This window comes from Odontesthes bonariensis, chromosome 7 (assembly GCF_027942865.1).
Source record: "Odontesthes bonariensis isolate fOdoBon6 chromosome 7, fOdoBon6.hap1, whole genome shotgun sequence".
NCBI lineage: Eukaryota > Metazoa > Chordata > Actinopteri > Atheriniformes > Atherinopsidae > Odontesthes > Odontesthes bonariensis.
In genome coordinates, this window is record NC_134512.1 from 33335746 (window position 1) to 33352541 (window position 16796).

The 16796-nt window shown below is 40.7% G+C and overlaps 1 protein-coding gene across 1 annotated transcript in view; it reads left to right on the plus strand.

Annotated features, from left to right (window-relative positions):
* LOC142384396 (uncharacterized) overlaps positions 1-16796 on the plus strand; it is a 56175-nt gene that overhangs the window by 33069 nt on the left and 6310 nt on the right. The window contains exons 11-14 of the mRNA XM_075470606.1: positions 1852-1956; positions 3283-3467; positions 4787-4890; positions 9756-10037. Of these exons, the coding sequence (XP_075326721.1) occupies positions 1852-1956; positions 3283-3467; positions 4787-4890; positions 9756-10037 (676 nt within the window). The remainder of the gene's footprint in view (positions 1-1851; positions 1957-3282; positions 3468-4786; positions 4891-9755; positions 10038-16796) is intronic.

A 16796-nucleotide genomic window follows, 5' to 3' on the forward strand; every position in this document is an offset into this window, starting at 1 on the left:
TCCCACAGTGCACAAACTTACAACCAGACATGCATTTCAGCTTTTCTTGGGCCTGGTAACGAAGAACAAGACAAGAGGATTTAGAGAAAATGGACCGGAGCTGTATCTGAATCCTGCGGCGCACTGAACTACTACGACTAAAGTTTAAAGTGTTCATGTTTGAGTTCTAGTTTGAGCAAAATTAAGATGGAAATGTGGACAAATGGTTTTCAGAAAGTAAACTGTAACTAACACAGGTGCTCTGCTGCAGCCGAGGATGAACTCGAGCCTTCCTCCCAGTCGGCAAGACGGCTGATTTATGTCAATGAAACTGATCAACAGAGAGGTGTTTGTCTAACAATTCATATTTGCCTGGTGCAGGTTGGGATGCTTTGGAAAAATGTAACTTAAAAACTGAATGTAATGATCGATGATTCACAATAGAACAGAAAAGCTTACCAAATGTTTAATGACAGTCCCAACATGTCAAAGATGGGAAAGGTTCATGTTTACTACTGTGTAGCCTGGAAATGTCTGGGTTTGTTTCCTATTCTTATCTGATATGGGATTCAATCAGCTCAGCAGTCCCAGGTCTTCTTTGTTGTTTTTTGTGTTTCTTGATGTGCCAAATGTTTGAGCTGGTGAAACATCTGGACTGCACGCAGGACAGTCGAGCACCCAGACTCTTCTACCACGAAGCCATGCTGTTGTAATAGGCGCAGTATGTGTTTTATCATTGTCTTGCTGAAATATGCAACTGTGCTCACAGACAGTGATTTATGAAAGTGCCTCTGAGCTAGTGCAGTGGTTTCCATGACAGAGACGGATCAGTTTTTAACGCAGTGCTGCCCGAGGGCCTGAAAATCAGAGACGTCTTCAGATTCTTTGACTCTTTTACAGAAATTATCGACTGTAAACGATATATTCAAAGTCATTATTCTGAAACTGCTCCACAGTTTGGAGACTGTTGAACCTCTTCTTTACTTCTGAGACACTCTGCCTCTCTAAGGTGCTCTTTTTATACCCAGTCATGTTACTGACCTCTTACCAGTTAACTTAATTAGCTGTAGCATGTTCCTCCTGCCGTTTCTTTTTAGTACCTCTTATTTCTCCAGCCTTTTAATGCTCGTTTGCCACTTTTTTTGAGACCTCTCTCTCCCAAAAATACAAAGAAGAGCTAATATTTTTAATGTCTTACTTTCAACATTTGAAATGTTTTCTATGTTTTGTTTTAAACAGAATATTGTTTTTTTTCGTGATTTGCAGATCATTGCTTTATATTTCTGTCACATTTTACATATAATCGCAACTCTTTTTGGAATCGGGGCTGTAGTTATGAAGTCTGAACCGCTGCTCTGCTGCCGCACTTAGAAAAGCAATGACCAGCTCCACTCGAGCCAGTATTGTAAAGTCGGCAAAACATTCTCCAAAGGAGGTTATCAGGAGTCAACTTGACTTTCTGAATGTGGGAGTTGCCACTTCTGCAAGCGCTTGCCTCACTGGAGGGAAATCCTGCAGCAAGCTCTCCCTCTGCACCCTCCTGTAACAGTGAGCTCACAGGCCCTCCAGTCTGTAGTCCTTCAAAGTGCTATCAATAACCAAAAAGTAAGAAACATGGAACTCAACACCAAGGTCAGAGATGATGTCCATATGACTGTGAACAATTGCTGCTGAATATTCAGCCTCTGGACAGTGATCAGATCTGTGGAAATGACAGACGGCGTTCAGGTTTCTCTGTCACTGCGTTGCTGTTGGCGCTGTATGTGATGTACACTCAGAGGCCAAATGTGAAACTGTGACACTTCAAAAAGACTCAAACAATTTCACCCAACATTGTGAACTAAACTGTAATTATTCTGTGATGTATTGCAGAACAGTTGGAGAAAGAACAGGACACACTGTCATGTCAAGTCAGAACAGAAACGGAGAGAGAAAATCTATCAACGTCACGTGACGCTGAAAAGACGTCTTCAAAGGGTAAGTGTGTGTTCTGTGGCCCTACTGTAAATGTGTAGCTACTGAATGCATTAATCTCACCTGTCATGTTTGTTTGTACAACATTATCTATGCAGCAGGTCTTAACTGAACGTTCTCTAACATGAGAAAAGGAGTCAGTGGCTCTAAATCAGTTGGGCTTGTCAGCAGAGCCGAGTCGTACGACAGCGGTGACGAGTGCGAGCCCGTTTGATGGCGATCCTGCTAATGTTTTATAGGCTGAAAAAAGTTGTGGTGGTACGGAAAAAGCTAATCAAATAAAAAAAGAAACAAAAAGTGATTCTTAAATTTCCTTTTAATTCAGTGCAGATTGCACGAGTCCAAGATATTTCATGATTTTATGCTTGATTGTTGCATTTTCCTATTTGTGGGTGCAGAGCAGTCATCTGCAGAGGAACTTTAACATCACGTCTCCGTTAGTGCGTGCAGTTCGCCGTTAGACAGCACTTCTCTCCAATTTAGTTAATTGGTTCTACAGACCCAGTTTTAGGACTCTGATATTTTATAGGACATTTTGCAGGATGTGAAAATCAAATTAAATTCATGCAGAAATATGGAAAATTCTTTTGGGTTTCCGAACGTACAGTTGGATCACAGATGAAAATGTTGTGGTTGGAACATCAGACATAAATAGACAAGCTTGCTTCTTGGGTTGCATGTCGGCCTCGTGCTGCAGCAAGAAGGCTGAAAAAGAAAAATGCTCCATCAGTGCTAGATTTCTCCTCTCAATCATATCGGATCCTATTTTCAACACTCACTGCGTTCTAAAAAATGATCTCTCCGTTTGAACTGCTCGCTCTCTGTAAACATGAGATATAGCAGCAGAGTCCATGACTGTGATTGTATGCATGAGTGTGCTTGCACACAAACACGGACGGTGCATAGTACAAGAAAGTCTTTGTGTTCACAGCTTGCCTAAACAGACAGATTCTGCCCCCTGAGTAAATATGGTGAGCTACTGATAACATTCATTTCTGTATAAAAAGGACACATTCTCACACCAAAGTACATGAACAGTGCACGCACAAAGCCGTTTCAGCTGGGGTAGGTCTGTAGTGGAATGATAACTTATTTTGAGAAGAGGATATGTGCTGCATCATCACAGTGTTGTCCCCTGGATGTTTTCTGTCTCAGAAAGATGTCTTCTAAGTGGTAAAATGACTTGAATGATATGGAGCTTTTCTATAACATCTTCTATATTTCAGAGCCTTCAAACATGAGCCATTTTAATGAGCTCTTGTTGGTGGACAACTGAAGTGTATAGAATTAACCCTAAATAAAACTGAATGAAATATTTTTCACCTGCAGACTCGGCCCCAGGCCCTTTAAGTGTGCTGACACGGGTGTTGCGCATGGCACAGCGGTACATTTTTGACCCTATGGGCGGACAGCAGGTTGAAGAAAAGACTTCACAAACGCAGGCAAAGCCCAGACAGCGAAGTCCAGGACGCGTCTTCCGGAGTCGCACCTCGGCTTCATTACCACACGCTCAGGTAAAACCGCAGTCTGTAAAAAGTAGCATTTAATTCTTTTTCTCGTGTTGTAAGTCAACTTGTAAGTAGTAGCTAGCACGCTTCCTGCTGTGGATCTGTTGTGTCATCGAAACAAGATTTATTCTCTCAATGCAGCACTGTCAATGCAAGGGTGCAACCACCAACTGGCCAGTTTAACTCGGCACAAAAACTAGAACTAAATGATTTATTTAATTGTAGATTCAGTGATGTCATCACCATCAGCACGAGAGGGAACAAATCAAGTCATTGCTTACACATCTGTTTTGGTGTAGATGAAAGAAACATGTGTATCAACCTATAAATGAACAAGTTTTAAGCTTGTGGAAAGGAAGGTGTTCTTACATTATTTTCCCACCATTTCCAGTGTTTCTGCTGTTGATGTAACCCAAGAGTTGTTCACATGTGTGAGACCAAAATTCAAAACTTTCTCTCCATCCTTGCTTGTTCACATAACCTTTTGTGGTGATTTAACATGTATTCTTCTTTAACTATGCTTAATGATGCAATAAGGCATTCTTAGAATCTGTTCTGTGTGGTGTGCCTTCTGCAGAATCCCCTTATCTGAACAGTAAAGAGGTCTCTTTAGCTCTCAAAATGATCATGACCCTCACAGAGGCACAAGTCTGAAAGCCCGGGACAAAGCACCACGTGTCAGGCAGCCAGAGTTTCAACAGCTCCATTTAGATGCCAAATCCTCCTCCTTAAGCCAGAATGAGAAGTAAAGCTCATAAAGTTGGCATCTGATGGAAATCACTTTACACAATAGAGCTTATCTCTACTATGATTGTGATGAGCTTTCATAATATTTGGTAACAAGGATTTTCAGAAGATTTAACCTCAATTGCTTGTATTTTACTCTGCAGTGTTTCAGGGAGTAAAGTACGGAGAGCCGTTCCATTCCAAATTAGATAAAGAAGTACTGAAATTAATAAATATGCTATGAAATATACAATGTGTCCATGAAATAAATGGAAAATTTGGTTAATAGAATGTAAAGTTTTCAATGGCCAACTTATTTATTTCATTTATTTATTTATTGTTATTGAACTTATTTATTATGATTTATTTTATTTATTAACTGGTTTAATATATTTATTAACTTTATTTATTATTTATTATTTTCTTATTATTATTTATTAAATTATTTTTTTTTAATTGATGCTGTTTAGTCATACGCTCTGTTGGAGGCGGTAAGTTTAACAAAGGAAACAAACTGGGACGTGCATAATGGATTCTGTTCAGACCCATCTCTTCACTTTTTCCTCATCCATTCATTCTCCATTTGTTACTTCTTTCAGACGAGGTCAAGAAGGCGGAGCCAGCAGAAAAGTGGCGCCCACCAGCCCGCAGTGCAAGGCACCGTCTCTGTAAGAGAGGCTGCTGGCTGTGGGAAAACCGAAAGGTGAGGACAGAGTTTAATGTGTGACATACCTGCAATCGCTTCGGTCCGAGCTTTCTTTTCTTTTTTTTTTTTTTTTCCCTTGTCCTGTCCAGCATTATGGCAGCAGAATTGTAATCTGAATACCGTTTATGCTAAACACATTTGCTATGCCTAGGGAAGCTTTATGAATGTAAAGCTCCCCTTGACGCCCATCAACTCCTCATTTTTATTTATTTATTTTTGTTACAATATTTAACATGATATGATAATAGTGCCGAACCGGACCGGGGGACAGAGAGAGAGGGAAAGCGAAGAAGAGAAAAAAAGAACAGAAACATGAAGAGACGAACATAAAAAAACAATGAAAAATCCAACAACCAGCTGCTACACCTGTAAAAACAAAACTGAAGACGATTCACGGCTTTTGTGGGGAATCCAACCTTAGAATCACCAGGAGCACCTGTAAGCAGACAAACACACAAACAAAAAAAAACACAAGCAGCAGCAATCTCATATGATACACAGGTGACCTTAAACCACAGGACAGCACAACTGCTTAGTGAGCATAGTGAGCATGCTACTGGGCTAATGAGTGTGTGTGTGTGTGTGTGTGTGTGTGTGTGTGTGTGTGTGTGTGTGCGTGTGCATGAACATGCAACACACATAGATGGTCCCACATAATAACCATGCTTAAATATCAGTGTATAGTGTCACAATCCCCCACCCAACAATCAGAAGCAGGCCGAGAGGGCCCCCAGACCCAGGCCACCAACAGCCCCTAAGGAGCACAGAACCCGGGAAGCCCACCATAGGGACAACCACGCATCCCCCCAGAAGACAGCAGAGGAAGGCCCCGGACAGAGCCCCCACAAGCATCGGGCAGAGCCCCCCCGGTGACCAGAGGCGGCAGCCTACCAGCCCCGCCAGGCCCCCGCCACCCAGACATGGGCCGCGCGCCGGAACCGGCCCCCGCGAGCCCGAGCGCCACCAAAACCCCCCGGCAGGGGCCCCGCCCAACACCCGAGCTTTCCTGAAGAAGTGTTTATTTACGTTTGACTCAGGATTTGGACATTGCACAGATCTTAGCATGTTCCTGCTAGTTTCCCCAATATTATGTATACTGCCTACTAAAGAGAAGCAGGAACATGTGCACTCTGAATATGATGAATAGTAAAAGCACTTTAAATCTTTTGGAAGTTCACATCGACTGTTAATGGCTTCATCGGTCTTTTTCTCAACATTATTCAGTCTTCTGTCCAGACAGGTGCCATAATTCATATGACAGTCTCTTTTATTTTCATCACTGCCTTTTCTTTTATGATCACTTAAGTATCTCGGTCTTTGATTCCCACAATTCTTTCAAATTTTCCCCCGCAGCTGTTTGGACCGTAAGTTGCGCTTTGTGTTTTATACGGTCATAAATTATGTCTTGAATCATTATTTTTGTCCTTAGAGCTTCTGTCAGTCAGCAGGCTGCTGATCATCAGTCTGTTTCTCAGTGCCTGAGACAATTTTTTTTTTTTATGCTTTCTTTATTTTATTGGATCTATTTAATAAACCTTTGATCTTAGAGCATTTGCTGTGAGCGCATTAGAGATGCATAAATAATAGTTGAGGCACTCACACATTTTTTTACTGTTGATTTTAACATTTGATGTGCTTTTGTGTCTTTGTTTACTTTTTTTTTACGCTTTTTCCAGTTTTTTAATGATGTTACCCTGATGCAACCCCATCACTGTTTGCTTTATAACACTCGCCTCACGTACACATATGTGTACACACACACACACACACACATATATATATATATATATATATATTTATTTATTTATTTATTTTTCCAAAGCACCCACCCTCCCCTCAGAGCTCCTTCCAAAGCTTCTCCTCTACAACTTGAGCTCCCAGTGAGCAGCGAGTTGTTCTCGGGCTGCACCAGAAACCAAGATTAAAAAAAAGTCTTTGACTGACACACAATGTAGCGGCGCTAGCTGTAAAGTAATGAAAACAACAAATTCCCCCCAAAACAAACCAAATCAATACCTGTCTAGCTGAAAAACGGCAAGCATGGGGTCAGCTCTCCATCGAAAGTTTTATTTTTAGCTTTTTCTGATGCAGCCTTTCTTTTCTTGCCTCCTGTGGCGCTACTTGATGAGAACGGTTTAAGTTGCTGCTCTTTTTCTGTCCCTGCAGCCATCTGTAGACTTAAATGACCTGCAATTAATCCACAGACAGGAGGGCATCCAATCATTGCATTCAGCCTAAAAGCAATAATTTTAATTTTTTTTTCTTTTCTTTTTATCACAAAAATGTGGCAAAGTTTAGACAAAGTTGATACATCTGACAAGTGCAATCAGAGAGGAAACTGTGCTTTTAAGTACACATTAGCATGCTCTGCCTGCCGTGTGCCGTCTTCTCTGAAATCACTTCAGTCACTTAATGCCAGAAATTTCTACAACTCCACAAAGTCTTCAGCTTTTGTTTCTTTGTGATGAAACCAGGCCATTTTCCAGCCGCATTTAGAATTTCACAATAGTTTTCTAATCCTCTCATTGTAATGTTGTTTTCTTCCTCCAGCTGGCACTGCTAATGATAATAAGGGCTGTCACCTGTGTGCTAGTGGTTTGTGTGTCTGTGTGCGTGCATTCCCTACATGTGTATGTATGCACGTGTTTGTGCGCATGTCTCAAGCATACTTGTCATTCCTCACAGCTTTGCTCTTTGTGTCAAGTTGTTCAGGTTGTTTGAACCAGGCTGTGGGTCACCAGGGGTCGTCAGGGGTCACCAAAAGGATTAATGTAATTGGTTGTAGAGGATGGAACTCTTTAAAACTCACTTCATCTTAACAGAAACTTAACTTCACAGAAAGGCCATTAGGGAATGTCGAGTGATGGATCCTCCGCTAGAGGGAGAGACGGGGGGAAAAAAATGTGTTCGCAGAACAAGAATCTGCTGATGATGTCATCATACAGGTTTTATGATTATTTTGATGTACTCCAAAATTATAAAGCATGAGATATACTGCACTTTTTTCAAATCTAAATAGAAGAAAATTCCTTTATAGTGTAAAGAATTCACTATCATGACCATTAAACTTTAGAGAAACGGGTCAGTTTTGTCAGCAAGTAGAACCTAAAATCTCTTTTAACATCCAACATCATAACACTGCGAAATCTCCGCATAGATGCATTTAAATGTGAGCATGCTTTTAGCATTTGATGTGCTGTTGTGGTTTTGCGAAATGTCCAGGTATCTCATGTCAAAACGACTTCCGGCTTCCTTGTTTGAACAGCACATGCAGTGCAATGCCACGAATGCATCAGAAAAGGACGTTTTAAATATCTAATGTTGCACAAGATGGTGTCAGTGGTAACTTTGAGTGATTCACTTGTTTAAAATGAGCTATTTGTTGTTTTATAGGCGACACATCAGAATGACGTCTTGTTAAGTGTTCACCACGTGGTTGGTGTTTGGCTTGGGACAGTTTACTTACTTGGTCCCTTCTTTTTAGGCCCACACTTAGGAACTGTACATCCCTGCATCTCAGGTTCACAGAGGCAGATATGTTTATGTGGGCGCTCCTAGCTGAGGCGCTCAGCTTAAATTCTACATTGCTTGGAAGATCAGAAATGATCTGCATTACTTCATATGAGTTGCACAACATTCATAAGCTTGAACTGGACATGACTGTCACAAAGAAAAGAAAACTAAAGAGGATGCAGATCATGTATCTAATTCATCTGTAGACTAGTCAGAGATTAGGGACCGGGGGCCTCGCATGGGTTAAGTGAGGGTAAGGGTCATATCACAGTCACTTAACATTATACCATGACCCCGTGACATATCTGTCGCTTAACGCTAATCTCCAAGCCTCCTGACTCTCTCTGCGTTGTTGTCTCAAAGGAATCTCCTCAGAATTATTGTCAGACATGTTGAATTTGTTGGGAAACTGGTAGACAAAACACAAACTAAGGTAGATGAAGAGAATGTTCGAACAATAGAAGGAATGCTCTGTTTTCCTCGGTGGCGTTTGTGTCTCAGAATTCCCCCTTCTGTTCTACTTGTCTCGGCAGGTTCATATGCACGTTGTACACAGACTGTTAGGCAGTTGATACTTTTCATCTTCAGGTCAGGACCCTGAATCTGCGACGGGATGTGCTTTGTGGCATGTGGCCTTTGAAGTACGCATCATTTCACCCTGACTTCATGTTTTTCCCCCACACATTATGTTATATTATGCGTGTTTTTCAGGTGATGGAGAATGACACTTAATGTTTCCATGCTGTCAGTGTTTTTCACATCGTAACAGATTGTTGGGTGACCTGTTTAATTCTCGAGTGTTGCAGTGCTCTTGACACTGTGTCATTCAGGCTCAGTTGTGTGTACAAATATGCAGGCTGTCTTTGGAACATTGTGCAGTCTATTCTGCATCTGGGTGCCTGCCTACTTACATACTGCATAAAATACAGTGCATTTAGGCATATTAATTCCCTGTTGTGGTTCACTGAGCGTCAACCTCTTTAATGAGCAACTACACAGGTGTTTCATGTGGCACCTGAAGATAAAGAGCGTTTCATAACAAGGTGAAAATGGAGCTGTAATCCCATCAGAGAGTTTCGGGTAACGCACTTTCTTCCCTTTGGTGCTTTAGTTATGTATCGATTATAATTAAAAATGCAATTTACCCTTTAAAAGCTGAATTCTAAGAACTCTTCTGTAAACAATTTACCTCACTGTCAGACTTGTAGAGCTGTGTAATGCTTTGGCTTCTATGTGGATTTGTGGATTTAATTCTGATTTGTAAATGCATTGAAACTGTACTCGATCAATAAACACACATTAAGGAAGTCACTTAAACTTAACACAGCTCTTCATGATTCTGTTTCCAGATGCGAACAAACCTTTAAGAGATCAGGTGCAGGACCTTCTGGCAAGGTGGCCCATCGTCGTAGCAACCACAGCATTATTCATCACGTTAGAGCCAAGTCCCTTCGTCTTCTTCGAAATGGCAAAGGACCCCCGAACCAGACGCCCCTCTCCTCCGTTCTCCCTTCATCCCTGCGTTCCTCTACTCTTCCTCCATCTTCTTCCATCCCTGCAGCATCCCTTCAGTCCTCCAAAGCTCCTCAAAGTGAAGAGCACCACCTCACGCCCAACACGGCTGTCATAAAGTAAGGTTCAATTCAATTCATTTTTATTTATATAGCGCCATATACAACAAATGTCATCTCAAGGCACTTAGATAGTAAGTCCAATTCAAGCCAATTGGAATTCAATTAATTAATAATAATCATAATTCACAAATCTATTTCGTCTGTCAGTTTGAAGCCATTAAGCTGTTTAATGGGTTATGAAAATTGCATTGCGGCCTTGCATGACTTTGTCTTTTACTGTCACTGTTTTTTTTTTGTTTGTTTTTTTTTTTTAAACGAAATCCTACTTGAGTCTCTTAAGTTCGGTGTGGGCAGACCTGCATCGCTCACCTAAGAACATTTATCCCTTTGAGTGAAAAACTCATTTTACACCTGAGGTTTGGAGATTAGAACTGTTCTTACTATTAAACACCAACTGGATTCAAGTATTAAATTCTTATTTCTATTGATTCTCCTTCCACTGAGATTTGATTACACCTACAGTGAATGTTTTGCATCCCACATCTGAGCTGTTGCTCAGATTTAATAAAGTCCTATAAAACAAACTCGTCTTTACACTGGCTGAGACCTCCAGATGACCAGATATGACTCGATTGAACTCTAATTTGGTGACTTTTGGAAGGAAGATCATGATCGAGAAGGGATGATTATCAAATGTTCTGAATTGTTAAAATCAAAAAGCTCATTCATTTACATTGTAAATGGTTTTGTTCCAACAGAAGCAGGTTATTGTTGGACATTAGCAACAAAACAATTTACCCAAATATAAACTTCACAGAACGGTCGGCACCGGCTGCTCTTGGTCATAAGCAATGTTGTTGATTTCTCAAACTGTCACTGAATGTAGGAAGTTGGGAGAACCTCACCAGTCATTAACTGGATCAAACTTCCCCAAATAATCCCTTTTATTGGCAGATGAGGCTCTAATAGGAAGCTGTGCTCAAACTTAAAGTCGGTGTGGTGAGCAGAGCAAACCACATCACACAGTACGTCAGCTTTCACACAGTCAAATGAGCAGCTTGCAATCCTGCATTAGTCTGATTTCAGGGTTTGGTTGTAAGAAGTGTTTTTATTCTATAGACGCGCTGCATCATCAATCTTCCAAACCGGTTCTTCTCTCGGCTTTTGTTCAACAGGAAAATTGCTGGGAAGGGTTTTAGGATCTTTTCTTACCGTCTGTTTTTATGTCTGTGTACCACCAAAGATTCAGTCCGTCTCATTCCACATCACACAAAATTCTACTGCATCATGTCTGTTTGAAAATTTCAGTCACTGTTTTATGTCCAGTTTCATCACTGGATGTTAAAAAGACTAGTTTTAACCTTTGCACATAAAGATATAACTTTACACATCTAAGTAGATTATAATAGATCCTGCACCACTCTGTATAGTCATATTTCTCATTGTTCTAATCGCCACATTTCGGCTTTAGTTGATTTGTTTCATGGCTCTTAACACTCATCGAGTACAGATGATTGTGACTTACATTCATTAGGTACATACAGAGACATGTCAGGTACCTAAACCAGGTAAGGAATTAAGAGAACAGCATTGAATCCTCCCAAAGCTGTACCTGCAGATAGAGTATTCATTTGGATTTACAGAAGTCAGCCTTCAGTTTTACATGTAAATGCGTTGCAATTAAAACTGAAAGTGCAGACTCATCTATGATCATTTAAAACACCAAGTTATTTCATTAACAAATCTTCAATAACAAACACTGGTTTTCTTCCAACTCTGTTTCTTATTTTGAAAAGAATAATCATTCTTTTTTTCCTGTTATATTTGGCTGAGAACCGCAGCCGGAGTTCTTTGGTTATTGCTAAGCGTATTAGTTTCTGGTCTGTGTGATGTAATGTAAGTGTGTGAGGGACTGACAGAAAGAGATAACGCCTCCTGCTGAGTTTTCCATGATATTTCACAGCAGAGTAGGGTGGGACCGCACAGCACTGAAATAGACCAGTAGTTTCCTGTTTAGCGGCTTACGCACCTTCTGAACATTTTGTCCCTCCCAAGAAACGCAACGGGAGGTAAACACACTGCGACAACTGATGTTTAAAAATGATTTGACATGTTTTTAATGACTTTTTTTTGTTCACACAGTTAGTGACATGCTGGTGTTCGCTCTGTTTGAAACGTACACATGAGGATGAGTTGAGCAGTGATGGGACACTATCTGCTGGCCTGGAAATTATTCCAATTATTGCCACTTTTTGTGACAGCCCACATGCTGGGAGCAGTTTTATTTTTCTGATTCGTTAGAAGTTTATAAGGTAACTGGAAATGGATGAAGATGACGATCACTGTTCCATTGTGCATTTTTACAGCGTACATTACATACACTACTAAACGCTGTACTGCACATGTGAGCTTAATTAAAAGAGATTAGTTTAAGTCTTGATAGATTCTTTGCTCTTACCAGATTTTGGAGTCGAATCAGTAGTTATCAAATGGAATGACCTGGACTGTCTCATCCGGATGGAAGTGCCTTTAAGGGATTGTTTGGTCCAAATGTTCATAAGAGTTTTCAATAACTTTTTCTAACTTTTTTTTAAAAGTTTTGGCATAGCAAACGTTTCCCTCACATGATCTAAATGACCTGTTTCACTCTCCAGATGATAAGAAATATCCAGCATATATGGTTGAGAAGAATTCCTGAATACGTCTCTATCTTTCTCTCGTTTGTGGCCAAGTGACAAGTTTTGTTTAGTCCTCTTTCTCAGTGTTATTTGTTGTTAGCAACCGCTCTCTGTTTGTTACAGCCATGTGTAACATAGACTGAATAGCCATCGTCTGACATCACTGTGTGGCTTAGTTCATTCATTTATTTCCAGATCATCTAAAAGTGCCTAAAAGTCGCATTTCTAATCATCACCTTAAACTTAAACCAATTGATGGATGCACAGCTGATGTTTAGCGCTAATCAGCAGGCATAGCTAGCATGCTAATGTGCTATAATAAGATGATGAACATGGCTGCCATTCTACCTTCCTTGCAGGACTGTACTGAGATTGCTTTTACATTGCATGGCTGTAGACCCTCAGTTTAACTAATCACATCATAATCCTGAGAGCTTTTGATAAGCTGTGAAAGTTCAAATATCTTCAAGAACCAAAAAAGTGGTTCCTGTCTTGTTGAACTTTTAGGATTACCGTTAATGAGGTGAAGAATCCACACAAACATGAGGGCCCCAGTATGGACAATGCTTACCTGTAATGTTTGTTGTGTGCTCGCCTTACTGAATTGTAATAGATGAAGCCTGACAGGTGCCTCGGCTGATTTTGCACTCAGCCGTTTCATTGCTATTTTCTGATTTTTAAATTGGTTCTTAATTGTTTTTGATCAGTATGTAATATTTCCTCCGCTCGTCCTCTTTTCTGACACACAAACAAACATGTATGTCAGACATGAGCTTGTTAATCGCTTGTTGATATGGTGATTGACATTGGCAGGAGGAGAGCGTGTCTTCCAGATGAGAATCCCATAACTTAGTGAGACTGACAGGGTGCCAAGTAACAAGTTCAACCAGTATTCTGACAGCCAGACGCGAACATACTGTTCTACGCTTTGAAAACACTCTGCCATTACATGTTTCACTTGGCATGCAGATTACTCATGTATTTTATGGTCCATATAGCTGTAAATTAAAATCATCCCTTTGTATTTGACTGTTTAGTTTTGAGTAGAAAACACTGAAACATGCACACACACATTGTTTCTCTTCAGCATCTTTTCTCTAAAAACAAATGGTTGAAAATGTTTACACAAATCTATTCTTAATCCTCTTTTTTTTCATTACATTATAATAAGACTCGGTTTATTCTCAGACTGTATTTGGCTTTAAATCGAGACCAGGGCACTGTTTTCATATAAATGTTGGTATGTGCAGGTGCATCTATCTGGGAAACAGTGCAAGGTTAAGTAGTGGGGTCAGGGCTGTAATTACACTATATCTGAGGGGAGGGCATCTCCATAATGATGGTGGGACTTGTGTTTACGAGGACAATGATAAAAGTGCAAAGGTTCACCCAATTCGAGCCCTAGTTTTCCCACAATGTAACAAAGGAACATATGTGTCTCTGCTGCATGCCAGAAGGGTGCATGCTTCGGGGTGAAAAAAGGCGATCACAGTCTGTGCATGCTGTAAGGGACTGTGCACGTGTGTCTGTGTATGTGTGGGCTGAAGCTTGTCATCGGATCCCCCCGTGTTGTTGGTCGTAAGCTCAGCAGTGTGGGAGCCACTTTAGCATCCTGTACTCGCCTCTCATCTCCTCACACTGGGGAAATCTGTTTGTGTACACATGTTTCATACCCACGTGCACACTAATGGACGAGGCCTTTGAGCTGTTTATGCTTCATGTACATGGATAATACACAGAAACACCGCCTATATCATAGCTGCCATAGGTAAGGGAAATGCATGAATGCTGCTGTAGGGGTGTTATATAACGGAAGATACAGGACGGCTGAGTGATCAAACACACACACTTAGAGCTTAGATCCTATTTAAATAAACAAAGCAACAGTGACACCTTTATACCCTGACCCCTTAAAATCAGATATAGTGTATATATATATTTAAAAGTTACTTTTACTATGTGTATGGACGATGGAACGGGTCAATAAGATGTAACAAAACGGTGCATTCTCATAGGAGGAGGATATCCTCACTAACATGTAGAAACAAATTGAAAGTTTAGCGATTTAACTTTAATTATTATAGTTTAAATGTCAGGCAGGGCCAGGTCTACTATAACTGGCATGGATGTTTTTATGGGAAAGCATTGTCACAACAAATATTGAAAAACATCTTCTGTTGCTGCTTTCTGCATGAAGTTGAGGAGGTATTCAAACAGTTTGTGGCGTGAAGTCCCTTTACATTTCCAACCTCTGGGTAATCGGTACCGGCCTCCTGAAGCTTTCAGGATAAAATGCCGTTTTAGTCATCGATGATGGCGAACGTTTGAGAAAACCTGCTGTTAAACTCGCTGCTTGGTTTAGTGATCCGGCATGATGTGTGTTCTTGTGAAGTGATGAATGTTTGTTTTTGTTTTTTTTTTTTAAATTTGCCCATTATAGTGGTGGTGTTTTTAATCATTGGTCAGAAAATACTTCTTTTTTTTTTTTTTATATATATATATATTATAAGACGTAACATCATAGCACGGCAGAACAGATCAATACTTTGTTATAGTTATAGTTCATGAAGCTTGCCAGTTAGCAGGCGTCAATAATGTCTGATCTAACGACTAGTTTTATTTTTGATACTAAGCTTTTTCCTTAACGTTTTCATGAAGCCGGGGCACGATTATATTCATCTCTCTGGAACTGTAATTAAACAATAAGATAGTCAGAGCACACCTGCACCTGCGTCCCTTCTAACAGCTGAACACGTCTCAGCGCCACACATAGTTGTTGTGACATGTGATGAGTTTCATTCATGATGAGGTGGGCACTGTATCATCATTATTTGTCTACTCGCTGTTTATTAACCCATCAGGGTTTTGGCTGATGCTCTGGCATGTTCTCCACTCTGTTTGATTTCTGCTCCCTCGACACTCTACACCACTGTGATCTTAATCATTCATGACATCACTCCAGATTCCCAGCGATTCCCGGCTGTTGTTTGGCTTCAGCAGCCCAAGGTTTTACCCATGTGAACGATAGCTTTCTGAGGGTCACACATGAGTGGACAGAGGAGTCGCAGTGATATCCCACACCTCGCTGCAACAGTCACAACCCAAACCTCAGTCTGAGCTGTTTAAAAAGTGAATTAACTGCTTAAACTTGGGCCGAACTAAAGTTCCCTTACAGCTTTTTATTTCTCTATTATTTCTATTATTCAGAGATGTGTCCATTACGATTTGATCAACCAATTCCAGTTACTTTTTAAGTGTTCCATTCCAGTTTTGCCTTTTTTCTATCATACACAAACATATTTTATATCACCGTATTAAAGGGATAGTTCGCCTCTTTTGACATGAAGCTGTATGACATCCCATATTAGCAATATCATTTATGAACATTTTCTTACCCCCTGCTGCGTCCTGTGAGCCGAGTTCCAGCCGAGTTTTGGCGTCGACGAAGGTAGTCCAGCTAGTGTGCTAGGGTCCCAAAAATAAAGCGTTTCGCTTCTCAAAACAATATGCGTTCAAAAGAGTAATACATTTGCATCACAAAATCGTTAGCCATAAAAAGTCAGACCTTACAATCGCTTGGCGCTATTTTCTCTCCCTTCATATCAATGCGTTCAGCCACCTGCCGACAGCCGCGCCTGTTACGGTGTTTGCTGCTCGGTCTGCACTTCAGTCTGCACGGTTTACACAGCATGCAGTGATACGAAGGTAGAGAGAAATGGCACCAAACGATTGTGAGGTCTGACTTTTTATGGCTAACGATTTTGTGATGCAAATGTATTACTCTTTTGAACGCATATTGTTTTGAGAAGCAAAACGCTTTATTTTCGGGACCCTAGCCAACTAGCCGGACTACCTTCGTCAACGCCAAAACGAGGCTGGAACTCTGCTCACAGGGCGCAGCAAGGGGTAAGAAAATGTTCAGAAATAATATTGCTAGTATGGGATGTCATACAGCTTCATGTCAAGAGGCAAACTATCCCTTTAAGTAGCTTTAGCTTGTTTCTATGCGCCATCTCTTACCTCTTAATACACCTCAAAATGAAGTGCCGTCTCTTACTGTGAAGAACTTCAATACGGGCTGCATGTTACTGAGGGCTGCAAAGTATTTTCATTGGTCCCAAACTAAAGCAACTCTGAA